This window comes from Saccostrea cucullata, unplaced genomic scaffold (assembly GCF_032062105.1).
Source record: "Saccostrea cucullata isolate Sc308-1 unplaced genomic scaffold, CSIRO_AGI_Scuc_v1 ctg3684, whole genome shotgun sequence".
In the NCBI taxonomy this organism is placed as follows: Eukaryota; Metazoa; Mollusca; class Bivalvia; order Ostreida; family Ostreidae; genus Saccostrea; species Saccostrea cuccullata.
In genome coordinates this window covers 17,210-34,481 of record NW_026937703.1, presented here as the reverse complement: position 1 = coordinate 34,481, position 17,272 = coordinate 17,210, and the positions used below count along the sequence as shown (strand labels likewise).

Genomic DNA, 17,272 nt, shown 5'->3' with positions numbered 1-17,272 from the left:
ATTCTTTCCTAAAAATTTACACCTAATTTTTATAAAGTCTATAAGTTATCACACAATTTTGAAGTTATTGCATTTCAAGACTCATATCAGTTATCTCAGTAACTAATTTTACCCAGGAGAAAATGATCCAAAAATAAATGTATTGAAATCTCCTATTTATTCTTCATTTGTGTACTTATGATGTGAAGTTTTTAAGTTACAAATTAATGTCAAAGTACTCATCTCAATTATCTCATGCTTTGACCTTGACAAAGTGTCTTAAAAAACAAATGTATACCTTCAATCATTCCATATGTAATAAGTATGATGGATGATAAAGATCTTATACTTATTTATAGAAGAATGTCTTTTTTATATAGAGAAGAAGAAACACATAAAAACGATTCAATTTTTTTTTTATTTGTAACAAACAAACAAACAAACAAACAAACATATCAATAACCATAAGGTAAAGTGTTATAATTCTCTACAATTTGTCTCTTGTCATATACAATTCTAACTGTTTTCTCTGAAGGTTTATTCACCACCTCATAATCCCAGGTCCTCTGGATTTTCCTGGGATAGGGGACTTTTACTTCCTCTATTTCTCCCTTGAGCATTTTTTCTAAGGTCTCTGGGCACACCAACTGAGAGGTTCGATGGTTGAGAGTGACCCCTTTGCATTTATGAACCTCGGTCCCTTTGTCCGTCCGGAAACCATAATTTTTAGGACCTGCCGACATGAATTTGGTGATGTGATCCCCGTCTAATTCGTCGGTCCATTCTCCTAAACTATTGCCCAAAGTAGGATTAAAAGCTCCTTCCTTATGTTGGTAAATGATACTGTCCGTATCGAAATAAAGGCCCCGTTCTTCTAAAGGTCGTAAAGTCTCGTAGAGATGTAAGCGGGCATAGGCGGTGGTAAAACAAGCCAGGATCACGTTTCCAAAGGGACATTCTTCGACGAATTCCTGTTTGTCTTGAAAATTCACTAGAATCTTGTCTTCAATGGAATCTTCTTTATTGACTAAGAGTCGCACACCCTTGATGTCGAGAGTCGAATTTTGTAAGAGTTGATGTAATTCCTCTACTTCGTCCAAGTATCTGACTTTGGGTAATAACAATCGTTGAGCAAATTTTCCCCACAGACAATTTAAAAAGAGTTTAGCAATGGTTCTTAACACTGGATTCTTCTTGATACTGAGAATGTCCATCATGAATCCTTCTTTGTATAACACTTCTCGAATGTAATCTTGTTCTTGTTCTGAGGTCTTACATTCGGAGGGAAATCCGGACGCTTCCTGTTTGATCTTGAGGAAGGTATCGATGTAGTCTTTAAATAAGTCTTGACTGCTTTCTTTGAAATGCCACACTTCGTAAGTTTGCTCTAAGGTATAGCCCATGTCCAAGGCTTTATGTAATTCGGTCGTCACCCAAGTACCCGTGAGACTACGTTCCCGATCGGTGTGTTGACATGGGTGTTGAGACGTAGAGTCTTGTTGTTGGGCACAGGTGCGACATAAGGGAAATAATAACTTACCTCCCGTCCGATAAGGTAATACGGGGTGAAAGAGGCCTCGGGGTGGTAAGACCCGACAGTGAATGAGACCGAAATAACTTCTCACGTCCTGGAAGTCGTCTGTGATGATCTCGGGATGCCCTAGGGGAAAAGGTCTGTGTTTCAACACGTAAGGGTATAAGGAACACACGTCCACGTATCTCATGTCCCCTTCTTCACAATATAATTTAGTGGCATTGGTCCGGCCTCCGTACAGGGCTTCTCGAGGTTTCAAAGGATCCGGAATGTCCAGATCTCGTACAAATTGCTGTAAAGTCTCATCTTGTTGCACTTGTTGATCGAAATCGTGCTCCCAGATACTACACACGTTGTACCCCATGTCCTTTAAATCCGCAGTCCTTCTGAGAGTTTTCTCGTGTAATTGTTGGTAAGTAAATTGGGTCCGGTGAGGATGAGTTTCCGTCTGTAAACTGGGATAGCAAGTGGGGCATCCGTGCCAATAGCATCCGTAAAATTCGTAGACGGTACGAGTCGCTTCCTGGTATCCGTCGACGGTATAATTTCCGATCGGGACTTCGCCTCCGTTTCTGGCATGTCGTATGTGACATCCATTCTGATGACTCATCCAGGTGAGCCATCGACAGGCTTTGGCCGAATATTGTCGTGCCGGTTCATACCCGAGGTTCGGAATGATGGCAATGCTGTCTTTAGGCATGAAATTTCGACGGTACGCTAAATTAGCAGCACTAGCAAACGTGATGGATTCCTGGAAAGGGTCCACGTTGACCAACTTCTTGAGGGTGCTTCTAAACCGTGCACAGCATTTGTGTAAAATGTCGACGTCCGAGATACAATACCCTACAAACTCTTTCTGGAAATCAAACACTTTTCCCCTCTGTTGGTTGTACCATTCGTAAAAAGCTTTTCGTCCACTGGTAGTCATTTCGTCCGGATTGTAGAAAGCTGCCGGTGGATAAGGTCCCACGTAATTCTGGTTCTGTTCCGTATTAAAAAAGTGAGGGAAATAACCTTTCTTCATTTCCTTCAAATCGAAAGCGGAGGGCATCTGGGCCAAAGGAAAGGTTAAGAAACTATACGAGTCGATGAATTTGAGTCCACATATTTCCATGGACAAGATCTTACTCCCGTTCATGATCACGTTAGGTTTCAGGGGAGAAGAATGCACTATGTAATTCAAAATGAATTGTCCGTCGTATCCTTTGAAGTTATGGGCGATGACGATGGCCCCGTCGTGTACTAAAGTGGAATTCTTAGTACCTGTAGTGGGTTGAAATAACCAGTCCATGAACTTCTTTAAGGTGTCTGGGCCTTGAAATAGGTGCTGACGGGGTCCCATGTGTTGACAATGAGGACAAGGTTGGTCTATGGGTAAGTCATCGCAATGTTGACAGACGCGATGTGCCACACACAGATTAGGAACGTGAATGCCCGATTCCTGAGTGCATTCGAAATCGAAATAAATGGTAAACTCTAAGGTGCCTTTTCCCTTCTTCTTCTTCTTCTTGGGTTTCTGTCGAACGTAGCACCGATGATCGGCATCGACGATTTTCTTACAGATCTTACACTGTTTCTGATCTCCGCATTTGTGATGAGGTAATAAATTCTTAGGTATCCAGGACTGACATTTCTCGCATAACCCCATTAAATTGCACACAGTAGTGGTGGTTTTCTTACTATGAGGTTTTAAATGATCTTCGTAGCAGGTCTTGTTCTTAAACATTCCATGGCATTCCTGGCATTTAATCTTGATCCCTTCATCGGGACAATTAGGGTGATGTCCTAAACAAAAGGTACAGCGATGAGGGCATTTGGAGCGATGGTCTGTGAATTTAGTGTACCCCACGTCGCAATGATCACAGTAATATTGGTTCCCCGTTACTCCCGGCATGGATATGATGGCATCGCAATGACGGTTGTCTAACAAAATGTTCAAACAAGTTCCATCTCCCCAGCCTTTGAAGATGCGCTCTAAACAGAGTTTAGTGGAAGTAGATTTGAACTGAAATATTTTCAGACGATACTGAGGAGCTAATACCTGTTGTAATTTCGGCCACTCTGCATTTCCACAAGCTTGAGTGATATCACATCCGGCCTGTTCCATGAGGGCTATGGCTTCTCGTTTCTGGTCTAAGTATTGATCTCCTGACCTCATGCGTTTCCATCGTTTTTCCCATTCCGGGTCTGGATGATCGGGTTTCTGACTGTGTAATCGAGTGACGACGATGGCTCTAGCCAAACAAAATTCATCATGGGGATTGACGATCCGAACGATGGATTGTTTATTTTTCTTGAAAGTTTCTTTATCCAGTTGTAGATGTTTGTTTCTGTTTCCACCACTCCCCTGGGGATTCTCGATGTGTAACAGTTGGAATTCCGTGGAGCCGTCGCCGATTTTGAACTCCTTTTTGGATTGTTGCACATTTTGTATTTCTTTTAAAATCACGTCTTCGTTTAATTTTTTACATTGCATAAACCCATAAGAAATGTCTGAATCCAAAGATGGGTGACTTATGTTCAGCTGAAGGTAATCGTTAGGATCACACTGCATTTTAGATTTGAAGTCCTGTAACATGTTTTTGAATAATCGTTGAAGGAAAGCTGTGCTTTCTTCTTCTTCTGGAAATTCATCGAAATGAACGACATATCTATTTTCATGCGCTTTAAATTTTGGAGAGGTCCATTTTTCAGCTAGTCTCATGTGATAATACTCCGAAATGGGTTTAGGTGGTAAATCTATTTCTCTCTCGGTACTTTTTCGTTTCAATATTCGTCGAGCCTGTACCTGTTTTTCTCTAGTAGAATCCATGTCTATCAGGTGATGGCTCTGAGAGTAAAATGAACCCAAAGTCGGAGAAAACCGTATTTATATACAGTGGATGACGTCATAATGCATAGGTAAGCATATTTTTTTTTTGCACACGGCCCTAAACAAACTTGGCTCGCTGCCAAGTATTTACCTGTGTAGTCAGCATATTTTTTTTTTTGCACACGGTCCCCTGACTTGAATCGCTGCCAAGTATTTACCTGTATAGTCAGCATATTTTTTTTGCACACGGTCCCCTGACTTGAATCGCTGCCAAGTATTTACCTGTGTAGTCAGCATAAAAAAAAACGTAGGTAAAACGTATTTTTTGCACACGACCCTAATCAAACCCATGCCATATATAAACCCAGAGCTGGATAATGAGGATCATTCTGTGTGATTACTTGGAAGTGAACACAGGTAAAAAAAAAATGCCACTCAAACTGTACTTCGGAAACTATATGACGGAGAAAACGGTGTATTGTTGGTGTATTAACGGAGAACATTTTGGAGAATGGATGAAAACTAAAGAAGAAGCCATCCAGAATTTTTATGAACGCAAGAGAAATTATTTAAAATGGCCACCGAATTTAAAGTACAAAAAATTTTGGTTGGTAAAGAGAATAATGGAATTGGATCCTGAAGATTATGAAAAAAATCATGACACCAGAGAGGAAAAATACTGTCTGAAGGAGAGAAAAAATGGTTATTGGGGTTATCAAAAATACATAAATTGGATATCCTGACTGAACCTTATCATGGGGAGAATAGTTCCTGGAAAATTACACTTGCGGATTGTTTTCATCAATTGGAAGAAAAGAGGTTTAGGGAAGAAAAGAAGCTTCAAGGACTTTTTACAGATAGGTCTATTTATAAAGTGTATGTAAATTGTCGCATCCCTTTATTGCCTGAAGGAGAACAATCTCAAGAAAAAGGAGAGGGAAAAAATTAAGAAGACAGTGTATAATTGTATTTTCATTCTGAATAAAATTGCTGTGTTCTAATTTGTGTTTTGTGTGTGTTCTTGTTTTCACTAAAACCAGTTCAAACCGGTTATAGGACTGTCTAGACTGTGAAGCGTGACGTCATAATCACATTCTTGAAATGTTTTTGCACACGGCGCATTTACCTGTATAGTCAGCATAAACAAAAACGTAGTACCTACGTACCAATGTAAAAACACTGTGTAAACAACTCCAGTATTTAAGGGGAATAGGTTAGGGTTAGTTAGGGGGTTAGGGTTAGGGGTTAGGGTTTGGGTTTGGGGGCTAGGGGATAGGGTTAGTTAGGGTTAGGGGTTAGGGTTAGTTAGGGTTAGGGTTAGGGGGTTAGGGTTAGTTAGGGCTAGTTAGGGATAGGGGGTTAGGGTTAGCACTCCACTCAGTTGACCCGGTCATCCAGCCTGCTTCCGGCCAGGACATTTCTGGCTAGACCACTTCCGCTAGGGCCCACTTCCGCTAGACCACTTCCGCCCACTTCCGCTTCCGCTAGACCAGTTCCGGCCACTTCCGGTTATGACGTCACTTCCGGGCTAGCGAGAATCCTTATACTACTGACAGGGATATCTTCCAGGTCTTCGTTGTCAGGGATGTGTTGGCGTTGGGGCTTAGAGGTTACTTCTGTCGGAACACGGTAACACTCACTTGCTTTCATCTTGTAGGAGTTAGATCGTAATTGTTGACCTGAAAATTTTTTCACATAGCACTACTCATCATTCACTGAGACTACAATATATCTGGGACGGGCTTTGGTCGTGTCTCTGTCCGAATACAAATACACTAGATCACCGACAGATGGGAAAGAAAGAGGGTGTGGCCCTTTTGAGTTTGACTTGGACCATGCACTGCTGATGTGGTTCGAGTCCCGTTGAGCTTGTTTTTGGGCGATAATCTCCCGGTCGACCATGGAAAGGTGTTCATGTGTGAACTGATTGCGTTGGGTATACATTTCTCGTGCTGACAGGCCCTCACTACGGATACGGGAATTGAGTCTTGCTACGGCAGTGGAAAGGCTAAGCTGTGAAACTGGGCCTCCTCCAGGCTCTTGCCGAAGTATTTCCTCCTCAAGTTCTGCAACAGCTTTTTCCGCTACTGGGTTCTTATTAGGGTTTTTAACTCGGCCGATTTCAAGGTTGATGTGATAGTGATCTAAGAAGTCATCCTCGCGCAAGGCCACAAAACCCGGAGCGGGGTCGACACTGATAATGGCTCTTGGCGCATCGAGTGGGTGGAGATCCATGCACAGCAGGAGCAGTGCTTCCCTCAAGGTATGGGACTTTTCATCAGCAACTAGACATGCGGCTGTATAGGCGGTTACCGTTTCTCTTAAGACCAGGATTAGTTGGTGGTTTTGCTTTATGACGTCAGCAGCAAAGTTAAACCCAATGACATCAGGGGGAGGTTCTGACGACTGTTCAATGTAGCTATTTGGAAATTTTTTGAGTGAAGCGCAGGTATGGCAAGAGTCACATACACGGTCCAGTGATTGAGGCAAGTCCAATGCATAGAAGTTGCGCTTTATGACCAACAACATTTGGTGTTTTGTAGGATGATCCAAACGAATGTGAAGGGCAGTTACAAGGCCATCAAGGACACTGCGTGGGACTATGATGAGCTCAGTTGGTGGCTGTAGCGGATCAGACCTGCGTGCCACAAGTAATCCATCTCTTGCAATCGTGCCTATGTTCAAATATCGCTTGACGTCTCGGATATTTGTGAGTTTTTAGGAGGGTCTGGTACCCTGTTTTAAGTGTGCATGAGTTCGTCTTAGGTCCGGGCACTCGGCTTGGATATTAATCCACGCTGACCTAGTTGTAAAAGGTAAGGGCAAGGTTTCCATTTTAGTGGTACCTTGGTCTTTGGCTTTTGCCACACGCACAACTGAGTCCTCCATTTGTATAATGAAGTTGCATATTTGGCATGATGGATTTTCGCACTTTGCTGCATTTCTGCTGGCGAAGTCAGATGGGATATTTGCGGAACCTGCAAGGTGTTGTAGGTCAACCTGGTAACGGCTAGCTATAGAGAGGAAGGATGTCACTCGAGGGCTTGAAGAGAACTCGCCGCGGCAAAGCTTTTGTATAGCCTGTACACATGGTTTGCTGTCTGTAAGGACGCATGTTCTGTGAGCTGACTGGATGATGTAAGGGCTGTGGGCTGACTGGATGATGTAAGGGCTGAAATGTTTTATGGCCGCAGATATGCACAGAGCCTCGATTTCGCATGGGAGCCATGTCACTTGGTGCTTCTGGAACTTTGCACTGAAGAATCCAGCTAGGTGGATTTTATCTTTGCGCATCAAGTATAGTGTTACTCCAATTCCGCGCTTGCTTACAGAGCCATCAGTAATGATCTATAAATGGTCATCTCTGGTTGGAAGGTAGATTTCTTTGGGAACTTTAAGTTTTGTCTGGGCTGTGCGGAAGTGTTCTATCAACTCCTCAGACCACTTAACTTTGTCTTTTGACTGAAGACCACTGATAGCATTCTCCAGTGGGCCGATGGCATGTGCGCAACCAGGTAAGACACGGGATAACATCTTGTAAGCCCCAATAAATTAGCGAACACCATGGACAGAATCCGGCAGTTTGCGTGTAGACAAAACAGAGACCTTATGAGGGCTTGCCGAAAGGCGGCCTTGTGTCCAGATCCATCCTAATATTGTAGTAGAACGTGGGCAGATTATTGTCTTGGTTGCTGATAACTTCAGACCGCAGGCATCCAGAGCTGTCATTATGTTGACCCAGTGTCGTAGAAGTTCTTCAGGAGTGTTTCCGCCACAGTACAGGTCGTCAGCTAATTTTGACACATATCCTGCTTGTAGATGATCACCTAGGATTCTGCACATAAGCTCTTCTAGAGCAGTCTCTGATCCCGGCATCCCCATAGCACATCTGGTATAAACACGCACGCCTTTATATGGGGTGACAATGCCACAGTAGCGCATCGACTCTTTAGCTAGTGGGATCTGATAAAAGGCGTTAGTTAGGTCTGTTACTATTAGATATTTCCACTGACTTATGGTGCGCAAAGTGGAGTCGATATCTGGCATTAAGGATGGTTGAGGTTTCGAGTAGCGTCCAACATCCTCGAAGGCGGTCACTAGCCTTTGTCCTCCATTAGGTTTAGAAACGAGGAAAGATGGGTTGAGGTATTCTACAGTAATGTTTAACTCTTCTGGTTTTCTCAAGACTCCAAGGGCCTCCAGTTCATTACACTTGTCTTGCAGAATTTGTAACTTCTCCTTAGAATACTGGGGAAGGCGGCCCTTCCTCTGTGGGGGTTGCGTTTGGCCCATGTTGATTTTCATGTCAAACTTTCCTGCTTTCCCATTGTATCCGCTGAATTTGGGATTGATTAGAGAATCATGTTCCTGGAGGGCTTTGCAAAATAATTGTTGAGCCTCAAAGGTGAGGATATGGTCAGGATTGACTTTGACAGTACCTGAGTGTAGGACTGTGTCGTGTAGTGAAGTCTCAGTGGCTGGCAAAGAACTGGGCTCTGTGTCATTGGCGCTGTTTAATGCCAGTGTGGTAGGAAGGACTTGACAGAAATGTTCATTTTTAGCTCTACTGGTCAGAGACCAGAAGAGCTTATGCGATAGTAATGCGTCCGGCGTCGTCCGTCTGTCTGTCTGTAAACAGTTTTTCAAAAACGCTACTCCTCCTACAATTTTAGTCTGATTTCAGTATTACTTGGCACACAAGTAGACTACACTAAGATACATGGAATAGTGCATCAGTTTTTAATTTCTATGAATGGTGTTGCCATAGTGACTAAAAATAGAATTTTCTGTGAAATTCCTTAAAAACGCTACTCCTTCTACAGTTTTGGTCTGATTTCAATATAACTTGGCACACAAGTAGACTACACTAAGATACAAAGAATAGTGCATCGGTTTTTGATTTCGATGAACGGTGTTGCCATGGTTACTAAAAATAGAATTTTCTGTGAAATTCCTGATAAATGCTACTCTTTCTACAGTTTTGGTCTGATTTCAATATAACATGGCACACAAGTAGACTACACTAAGATACATAGAATAGTGCATCGGTTTTTGAGTTCGATGAACGGTGTTGCCATGGTTACTAAAAATAGAATTTTCTGTGAAATTCCTTTAAAACGCTACTCCTTCTACAGTTTTGGTCTGATTACAATATAACTTGGCACACATGTAGACTACACTAAGATACATAGAATAGTGCATCGGTTTTTGATTTCGATCAAAGGTGTTGCCATGATTACTAAAAATAGAATTTTCTGTGAAATTCTTTTAAAACGCTACTCCTTCTACAGTTTTAGTCTGATTTCAAAATAAGTTGGCACACAAGTAGACTACACAAAGATACATAAAAATAGTGCAATGGTTTTTGATAAGTACAAACCAGTAGAGCTACAGTCTCGACAGAGACTTCTGGTTCTTCAGTTGCTTGGGTTCATCTGTATTATTCACGATGCGAATTTTCTCTGCTACTACCTCAACAATTTGTGGTCTAGGCCACATGTGTTGTGCACATCGAGATTCAACGCGGGGTTCAACAGCCACTGTACCCTCGGCTGGGATGTGTTCTGGTACGTCGAGCTCAAGGTGTGATCCAGGCCATACTGTGGTAGATGGGGACTTCATAACAAAGCATGAGTTCGCCGAATGTGGTGTTGTTGGCTTCCTTCCCGAGTATGGTAATGGATGACGTGGAGGTTGCCAATCATAATTTCGTGACGCGCTGGACGGATACTGATATCATTAGCAGACAGAAATGGTATTCCTGCTAGGAAGTCCACATCGAGATCTTTCACTACTAAGGCCTCAACATGTAGAGTTATGTTTTCTCGGGTCACATCGAAGTGTGTTTCACCTACTATTTCTAACGGAGTGGTGCCATCAGCCTGTAATTCCTAGGAGCTCAGCAACGCACGCTCTAATCATACTAATTTCTGCTCCACTGTCTAGTGTTATGTGGATGACATGTTGATTGTAGTAAGCTTTCATTTGTGGAGACTCGTCTTGAAGTAGGGACTCCCTCCAGGTCATAGAGTTGATCGTCATGGAGTTGGTTACTGGCACTAGTCTCCTCATCAGCATCGTCAGGGAAATTATTGCTGGCGCATAGGTGTCTGGCTCGACTCATAAATGTCTTGTCATCTTGAGGTAAGAATTTGCAGGTGCTTAGAAATGATCAAAGCGAGGTCTCCCTGCTTGTTTGCATAACGGGCATACCTTGTTGGTCTTCGTGCGAATACTTTGAGTCCGTTGCATTGTGAACGGTGGTGGATTGTAGCTTTTAAAGGCTGTGCGAAGGACTTTGGCATCATTGTTCATACGAATTTCATCAAGTAGGCTGTCTAAGGCTTGAGATATTTCAGGTTTAAGGCTAGCTAATGTCTTTGATCTTAACTCTGGGCCATACCGTTGTTTAACCAGGGCTGGTAGATCCTTGTGCAGTAGACGAAGCCAGGTCAATGTGATGAGGTTCTCAAGGGATGGTGACAACTCCTCATCAGCCTCAGGGGGCTCACCAAGGTGAGTTATGCCTCCTCCACGTTGGAGTAGATTGTCTTCGATGAAGCTGGTTAACTTCTGGAACAGGTCTTCAGGTCGTTCCCCTGGTTCCAGGCGAATGTTATCAAAGTCTAAAAAATGTGCCCCTGTAGATTGGAATCCAAAATGTGTTCGAATAGCTTGCCATATCGACTTTACAGATGTGGAATTTTTGACAAGTGTGTTCCTTGAGATGATTGGGCAATAATTAGCAATTTGTCCAAGCATGAGTTCCAAGTGTGCTATCTTTTGTGCAGCTGTCCGCCGTGCTTCTTCGGGAACGTTTTGTCCGTCGTTGGTAAGGCCACGTCTAGGATTTGCTGGGGTTTTCTTAGCCCATGTTGCCCCGTCTACTAAGAACATTGCGAAGTTGGGATCGAGAGAAAGCGTGTACTGTAGGTTTTGCTTCCACGCCTCAAATGTTGTGATTGTTTCATTTTTGGTCAGGGACCATTGATTGCCGGCCATAATGTGTTTGACCGTAAGTGTAAACTCATAAACTATAAACAGCTATCGTGAAAACTGTCCCGGTTATGCGTCGTTTGCAGGGAATTCCTTTACCTTGAATGTTTGGTTCGAGTATAATCCTTGTTGCTGCCGCCACGCCAATAATAAAGGAAAACTGTTAAACAGGATGAGAGTTTTTATACAACAAGTTTTGGCTCCTAAAACATAAAACAAATAGTAAGCAAAAATGATCTCCTAAAACAAAAGAGTTCCTCATAGTTATTAAGTAAGTCGTACATAAAACACTGGCGTTGGGTTTTTTATCTCTTGGTCTCAGTTTCCTCCCAGCAGTCTCTTATAGATTGTTCAATTATTTTTTTCAGCCAGACTTCAGCAAGATACTGAATGTATTCCGTCAGCCAAAAGGGAAAAGTTAGTGAATTTCCTAAGTTTTTATGTTTTGTTTTTCCCTGATTTTGTTTTCGATGTTTTATGAAGATCTGCAGCAAATGTTGGTGAGTGGTTTTTCAGATTATCATTGATTTCCCTTATTTTGTTGTTTAGTTTTGAAACTTGCTCGGCTAGGTCCTTGTCTTAATCTTCAAAGATTTCAGGGTTCTGGTGTCCTTTAGCTGTATTCCAGGCTTTGATTGAATATGGTGGTATTTGCAAGATGGTGACTTTGGATTCTGGATATTTATTTATGTTTATGATTTCGTAGAATTGTGTTTGTATATTTTCTAGTACTTCATCTTTATTTTGGTTCAGATGTATGTATTTCTTGTTCCTGTTGGTTAGATTGCAGGTTCCTAGGCAGACATAGAGTCATACATCTCCGTATTTTATGATTTTCTTAGCTATGTTTGATTTAAGCCACGCAGTACTGTCCTCGATCTGGGTGCCACTTTTTGAACACCAAATTATGTCACATTTGTTGGTGATTTTTCTTTGGAGTCTAATTTTCCTTTACTATCAGAGAGGACTATAGCTTGGTGGATTTTTTTTTTCCGAATGGTTCTGGTGCGGGCAGGTTTAAGAATTTCCTAAGTTTTGACTCGGTCATCGAGTGGTCAGAGGAAGGTTGGACTTTTCTAAGTTTTACAGAATCGGTAGCAGTAGACCGAGTTTGAAGCGATATTTTAAGAATTAGAGAGGATTTCATGTGGTTCGAGTTGAAATGCCCGAACGTGGAGGCATATTTAAAGTAAGTACTCAATGGAAACGGTTACTTCCGTTAATTTTAAACACATTATAGACTTAAAATCGAAGTGAAAAAGCTGAACTAATTCAAGATGGCGACCGTGACTAGCCTTTTTATTATTATAGTGTAGGGGATATTTTTATTTATTAATAAAAATAAAAGGTTAAAAACGTCAGGCGCCTGTGGTTTAAACCTCAGCTTACATCACAGCATAAGATGCATGCATGTTAAAAATTAAAAAAAAAATAATGGTATTTTAATGACTGTGTTCTCGGGCAAAATGCGTTTTGTCGTCCTTAACGGCCTCAGGCACTGGGTCTGACAAAACGCATATTGCCCTCGAACCCAGTCAATAAATGTATTACTTAAAACAGGAACGCTCTCGATGGTTTTGGTGTGTGGTTCATGTATAGTGGGTTCTATACAATTTTTCCGAATCCTTAAAATCATTCAAAATTGAATCATCGTGCCAAAAATTACATAATTTTACGCAAATGCCCTTGAGCACTTAGTTCGATGCTTCCTTTAATAAAAATATTTCAAGTTTGCTCATCAGCAAAAATTTGTATTTCCTACTGGGTCTTTTCCGCGGAAGCAAGATGAATTAATGCGAAATATGTAATTGGTCGTTAAAAGGATTAGCATCTTAAAGTATCTTTACAAGAAGAAGGAAAGCACAAAATTCTCAAGTATAACTACACCTGTCCAGTAGGTAGCCCAGAAGGAAGGGCGCTCGCTTTTTGATCGAGAGGCTCTAGTTTGATTCGCGGTCACCCCGTCGCAAACTTGAAACTTGAAACTTTTGATTTCACTAAAGCCCCCACATGGGGTATGTTAGTACAACAAGAATTTTACAAATGAACAAGTAAACATGTGAACAGTTAACATGATGAACAAAAAAAAGATCTTTGATATGGACAGTACTGAATCATGTAAAAAAAAATTAAAATTAAAAATAAAGTTTACATTGTAGGAGTCGCGTGAAACCTATGACGTAAACATACATGGAGTTACTGTTCCTTCGTCAAGCGCAAGACATTAGAAGTGAAAGTCATGAGTCTTTTGGATGCGATTAAAAATACAACCTATACTTAAATTTCATTTTAAAAATCAGAGTAAATTAAATCAGGAACAATATGAAAATAAGTGATAATTGATGAGAAATATTAGACAAATCTCCAGGATAAACTTTCAACAAGGCAAATATTTTGTTTTGTTTTTTTTTTCCTTTGGGGAAAAGAGTCTTGGGAAAGCGAGATTACTCGTATTTTGACAATTTTTAAAAAGTTTACAACTTAATATCTGGTGAGAAAAATTATAAAATGAATCATAATAACAATAACTGTTTCTTTAAAAGAATGAAAATTAATCTTAAATATATTTCACTGATAACTTGTACATCTCTACTTATAAAAATATTCAATCGTTTCAGTTCTCTCTGTGCACACGTAAGCACTAAAAATAAAACTGAATGATGAATCAGAAAGCTTATTTGTTATAATTAAAATCCCTCTATTGAATCTTGACAAGACTTACTTCAGTACATAATTCAATTACACTTCCCTCCATGACTAAGTAAGTAAGTAAATATTTTATTATAGTGACATGTGTATAGTCAACCAGTAAATACAATATAAACGCATATACATCACACCCGGCCCATTGGACCTATATGTCACTTTAATATATGTACAGTATTACTATAATCATTTAAAGGTAGCACGCATGATGGACATTATATTAATTTGATTGATATGAATATTTTTGTCTTAGTGAAAAACATAAATTTAAAAACTTGGCAGTTTGTCTCTGATGACTAAGTACCCATCTGTACGTGTACATGTATTAAAAAGGAGACTTGCCCTTTTCTAATTCAATTATGCACTTTTTAAATAGTAAATTTAAAGTTATTAAACATTAAAAGGTGTAATTAAATGAAATAGACAAACAGGACTAAAATGTTTAAAATTCATTTTGATATATGTATAGAAATCAAGTTATTTGCAAATATTGAGCGACTTCTACTTATGTAACATAAAAAGATATTGGTCTTCCTTTAATGAGGGCTTGGTGCTTTCTGTCAAAAGATGTTTTTGAAAAGTTAATATTAAAGTTGATATTGCTATTAATGCCAGAGAAGAAACAAAGTTCGTTTTGAATAATGACGACTGGCGACGGAAAGACGAAGATAAGTGAATGTAAAACGCTTATTGGACTGTCTGCTTTAGGACTGCTTTATACTTCTAAATCTCCTTATTCTCCTTCTGTCGTGACCCGAAAACATTTATAAGATGTGACTTCATTTTTATTGGAAATATTTCATTGGCATACTATAATAAAAAAGCTCAAGCTAGGCAAATAGTATCGTCCGTGGGCAGGATGGGTGTGGTTCCCCCTCCCCCAAAGAAAAAATGTTTTATCGTTACATGTAATCCACCTAATAATGTATTTTGAAAAGCAAATAGCCCCCTCCCTTCTCTGTTATAGTAAGGTCAAGTCCACCCACGTTAGTGTTATTGTGAAAAATGGAATTATGGTTCATGCATGGTCACAGTTGTTAAAATTACCTCGCATGATTTTTTGTACGTAACATTATAATCATATTAGTAAATATGTCTATCAAACAAAACCAATTAGCGTGAGTATAATTCATTAAATTCAAGCGTTCTTATAAATTATAAAAACGCATTTAACTATATAAGTATTCTATTTAGTTCAACCAAAAACATGGGTATAACTAAAAGTTTCTGAATATTGAATAGCTACAAAAATTGATTTTACGTATAATGTATCAAGGAAAACAACAACAGCAACTCTAAATGGTGCGTGTACAACTGCACTCATTAAGTATAATAACATTGAAGTTTCTTTACATGTAACTAGTAGATTGTCCATTCCACCTGGAAGAAGTCCTGCGGACAAAATTAGTTGCAGCAGTAATACCAACATCCCCACCCCCAATTTTGTGCGGGATGACCTATACGTGACCTATACGTGGGATTGAAATACACACAGTCGATATCATTTCTAATTAATGACTAGTAGGTTTCACACAGTACAAATGTTAATCAATTTTTAGTCACAATATGCTCCTTTTGAAACTTTAAAATAACGCAGCATTCTACGGTCCACTTAGCGTTCTTATCTAGGAAAGAGCTGAAACATTTTCCAACAATCATGTCACAAGTATGCATTTTTAGCTATCTGTTTTCGTCCGTCGTCGTGCGTCGTGCGTTAACATTTGAACATTTTTAGCTTCTTCTCTGAAACCACTGAACCAATTTCAACCAAATTTGGCATATAGCATCTATGGGTGAAGGGGAACAAAAATTGTGAATTTCATGGTCCCTGCCCCCCTGGGGCCTGGAGGGGTGGGGCAAAAACCACTAAAATTAGTGCAATCTTTAAAAATCTTCTTTACTCCTGTTCATCAAGCAGTTAAACTGTTGGTATGATTGTAATCAGCATTGAGTCCTCTACCAAAATTGTGTTCATGGCCCCAGGTCAGGGGTTCTAGTGCTAGGGCGGGGCTAAACAGGTTATATAGTGAAAATGCATTATTTCTTTGAAATTCTTCTTTTCTGTTTGTGGGCATTAAATAAACTAACCAAGTGCACAGGTAATTTGAAAATAACCGCTTTTTCCAAAATTGTGAATTTCATGGCCCCAGGGTCAGGGGTTCTAGTGGTAGGGCGGAACTATAAAGATTATGTAGTAAAAAATGAATTATTTCTTTGAAAATCTTCTTTGCTGCTCCTAAGTATTAAATAAACTAACCAATTACATAGTTATGTTGAATAAGGCTACCTCTTCCAAAATCGTGAATTTCATGGCCCCTGGATTGGAGGTTCTGGTGTTGGGGCGGGGCTTTATTGAATATATAGTGAAAATGCATATATTCTTTAAAACTCTTCTTTTCTGCACCTGAGTATTTAACCAATAAATTATGTACATAGTTATGAGGAGGAAGGATGCCTCTTTGAGATTTTTGAATTCAGGGTCCCTGGGTTAGAGATTCTTGTGTTGGGGGGGGGGGCTCTAATGTTTATATAGTGAAAATGCTTGAATTCTTTGAAAATCTTTTCCTTTGTTATTGGGTATAATGCCAATGATCTTAATACATATTTATGAAAAAAAAATTCTGCTTCTTCCAAAAATGGTTAATTTCCTGTCCCCTAGGACAGAGGTACTTTGGGGGGGGGGGGGGTGGGGGTAACATAGTCTAAATAATTTAATGCTTTGAAGTCTGCCTTTTTGGTATTAATCAACTGCATGATGAAATAAAATTTTTAAAAAATTCCAAAATTTTGAAAGATGTGGCCCCAGGGTCAGTGGTTCCTGTGGGATGGGGAGCTCAACTGTGGACCAGCCCTAACAGAAGAAGCCCTGATCCAGGGGCCCCGAAATTCACTAAAATTGGAAATGCATTTTCTGTTTGTTACTCTGATCTACCTCTGGGTTTTCAGTAACCAAAATAAGCATGCTGAGTATATAATTATGATAAGCAATGGTGGCTCTTTCAAAATTGTGAATTTCATGGCCTCTAGTTTAAAACACGAATCATTCAATTGTTGGAAAGTTGTCGCATGATACTCAGGTGACCTATAAGGCCCACGGGCCTCTTGTTGTTGGCCATATCAATAAAAGATTAAATAAGCTGTTTATTTACTCGACTGGTTCAGTGGCTGGTTTCCATATCATTTGCAATTTTGGAAATCATTTCAATGGTGACTCAATACCATGACTTTATATATTAAAATCACTT

The 17,272-nt window shown here is 40.1% G+C and overlaps 1 protein-coding gene across 1 annotated transcript; it reads right to left on the bottom strand.

Moving 5' to 3' along the window:
* Positions 1–434: 434 nt before the first annotated feature.
* LOC134248709 (uncharacterized) lies at positions 435–2,651 on the bottom strand. The gene has a single exon (XM_062731112.1). The coding sequence runs from the start codon at positions 2,649–2,651 to the stop codon at positions 435–437; it is 2,217 nt and encodes a 738-aa protein (XP_062587096.1).
* Between the last annotated feature and the right edge of the window lie 14,621 nt (positions 2,652–17,272).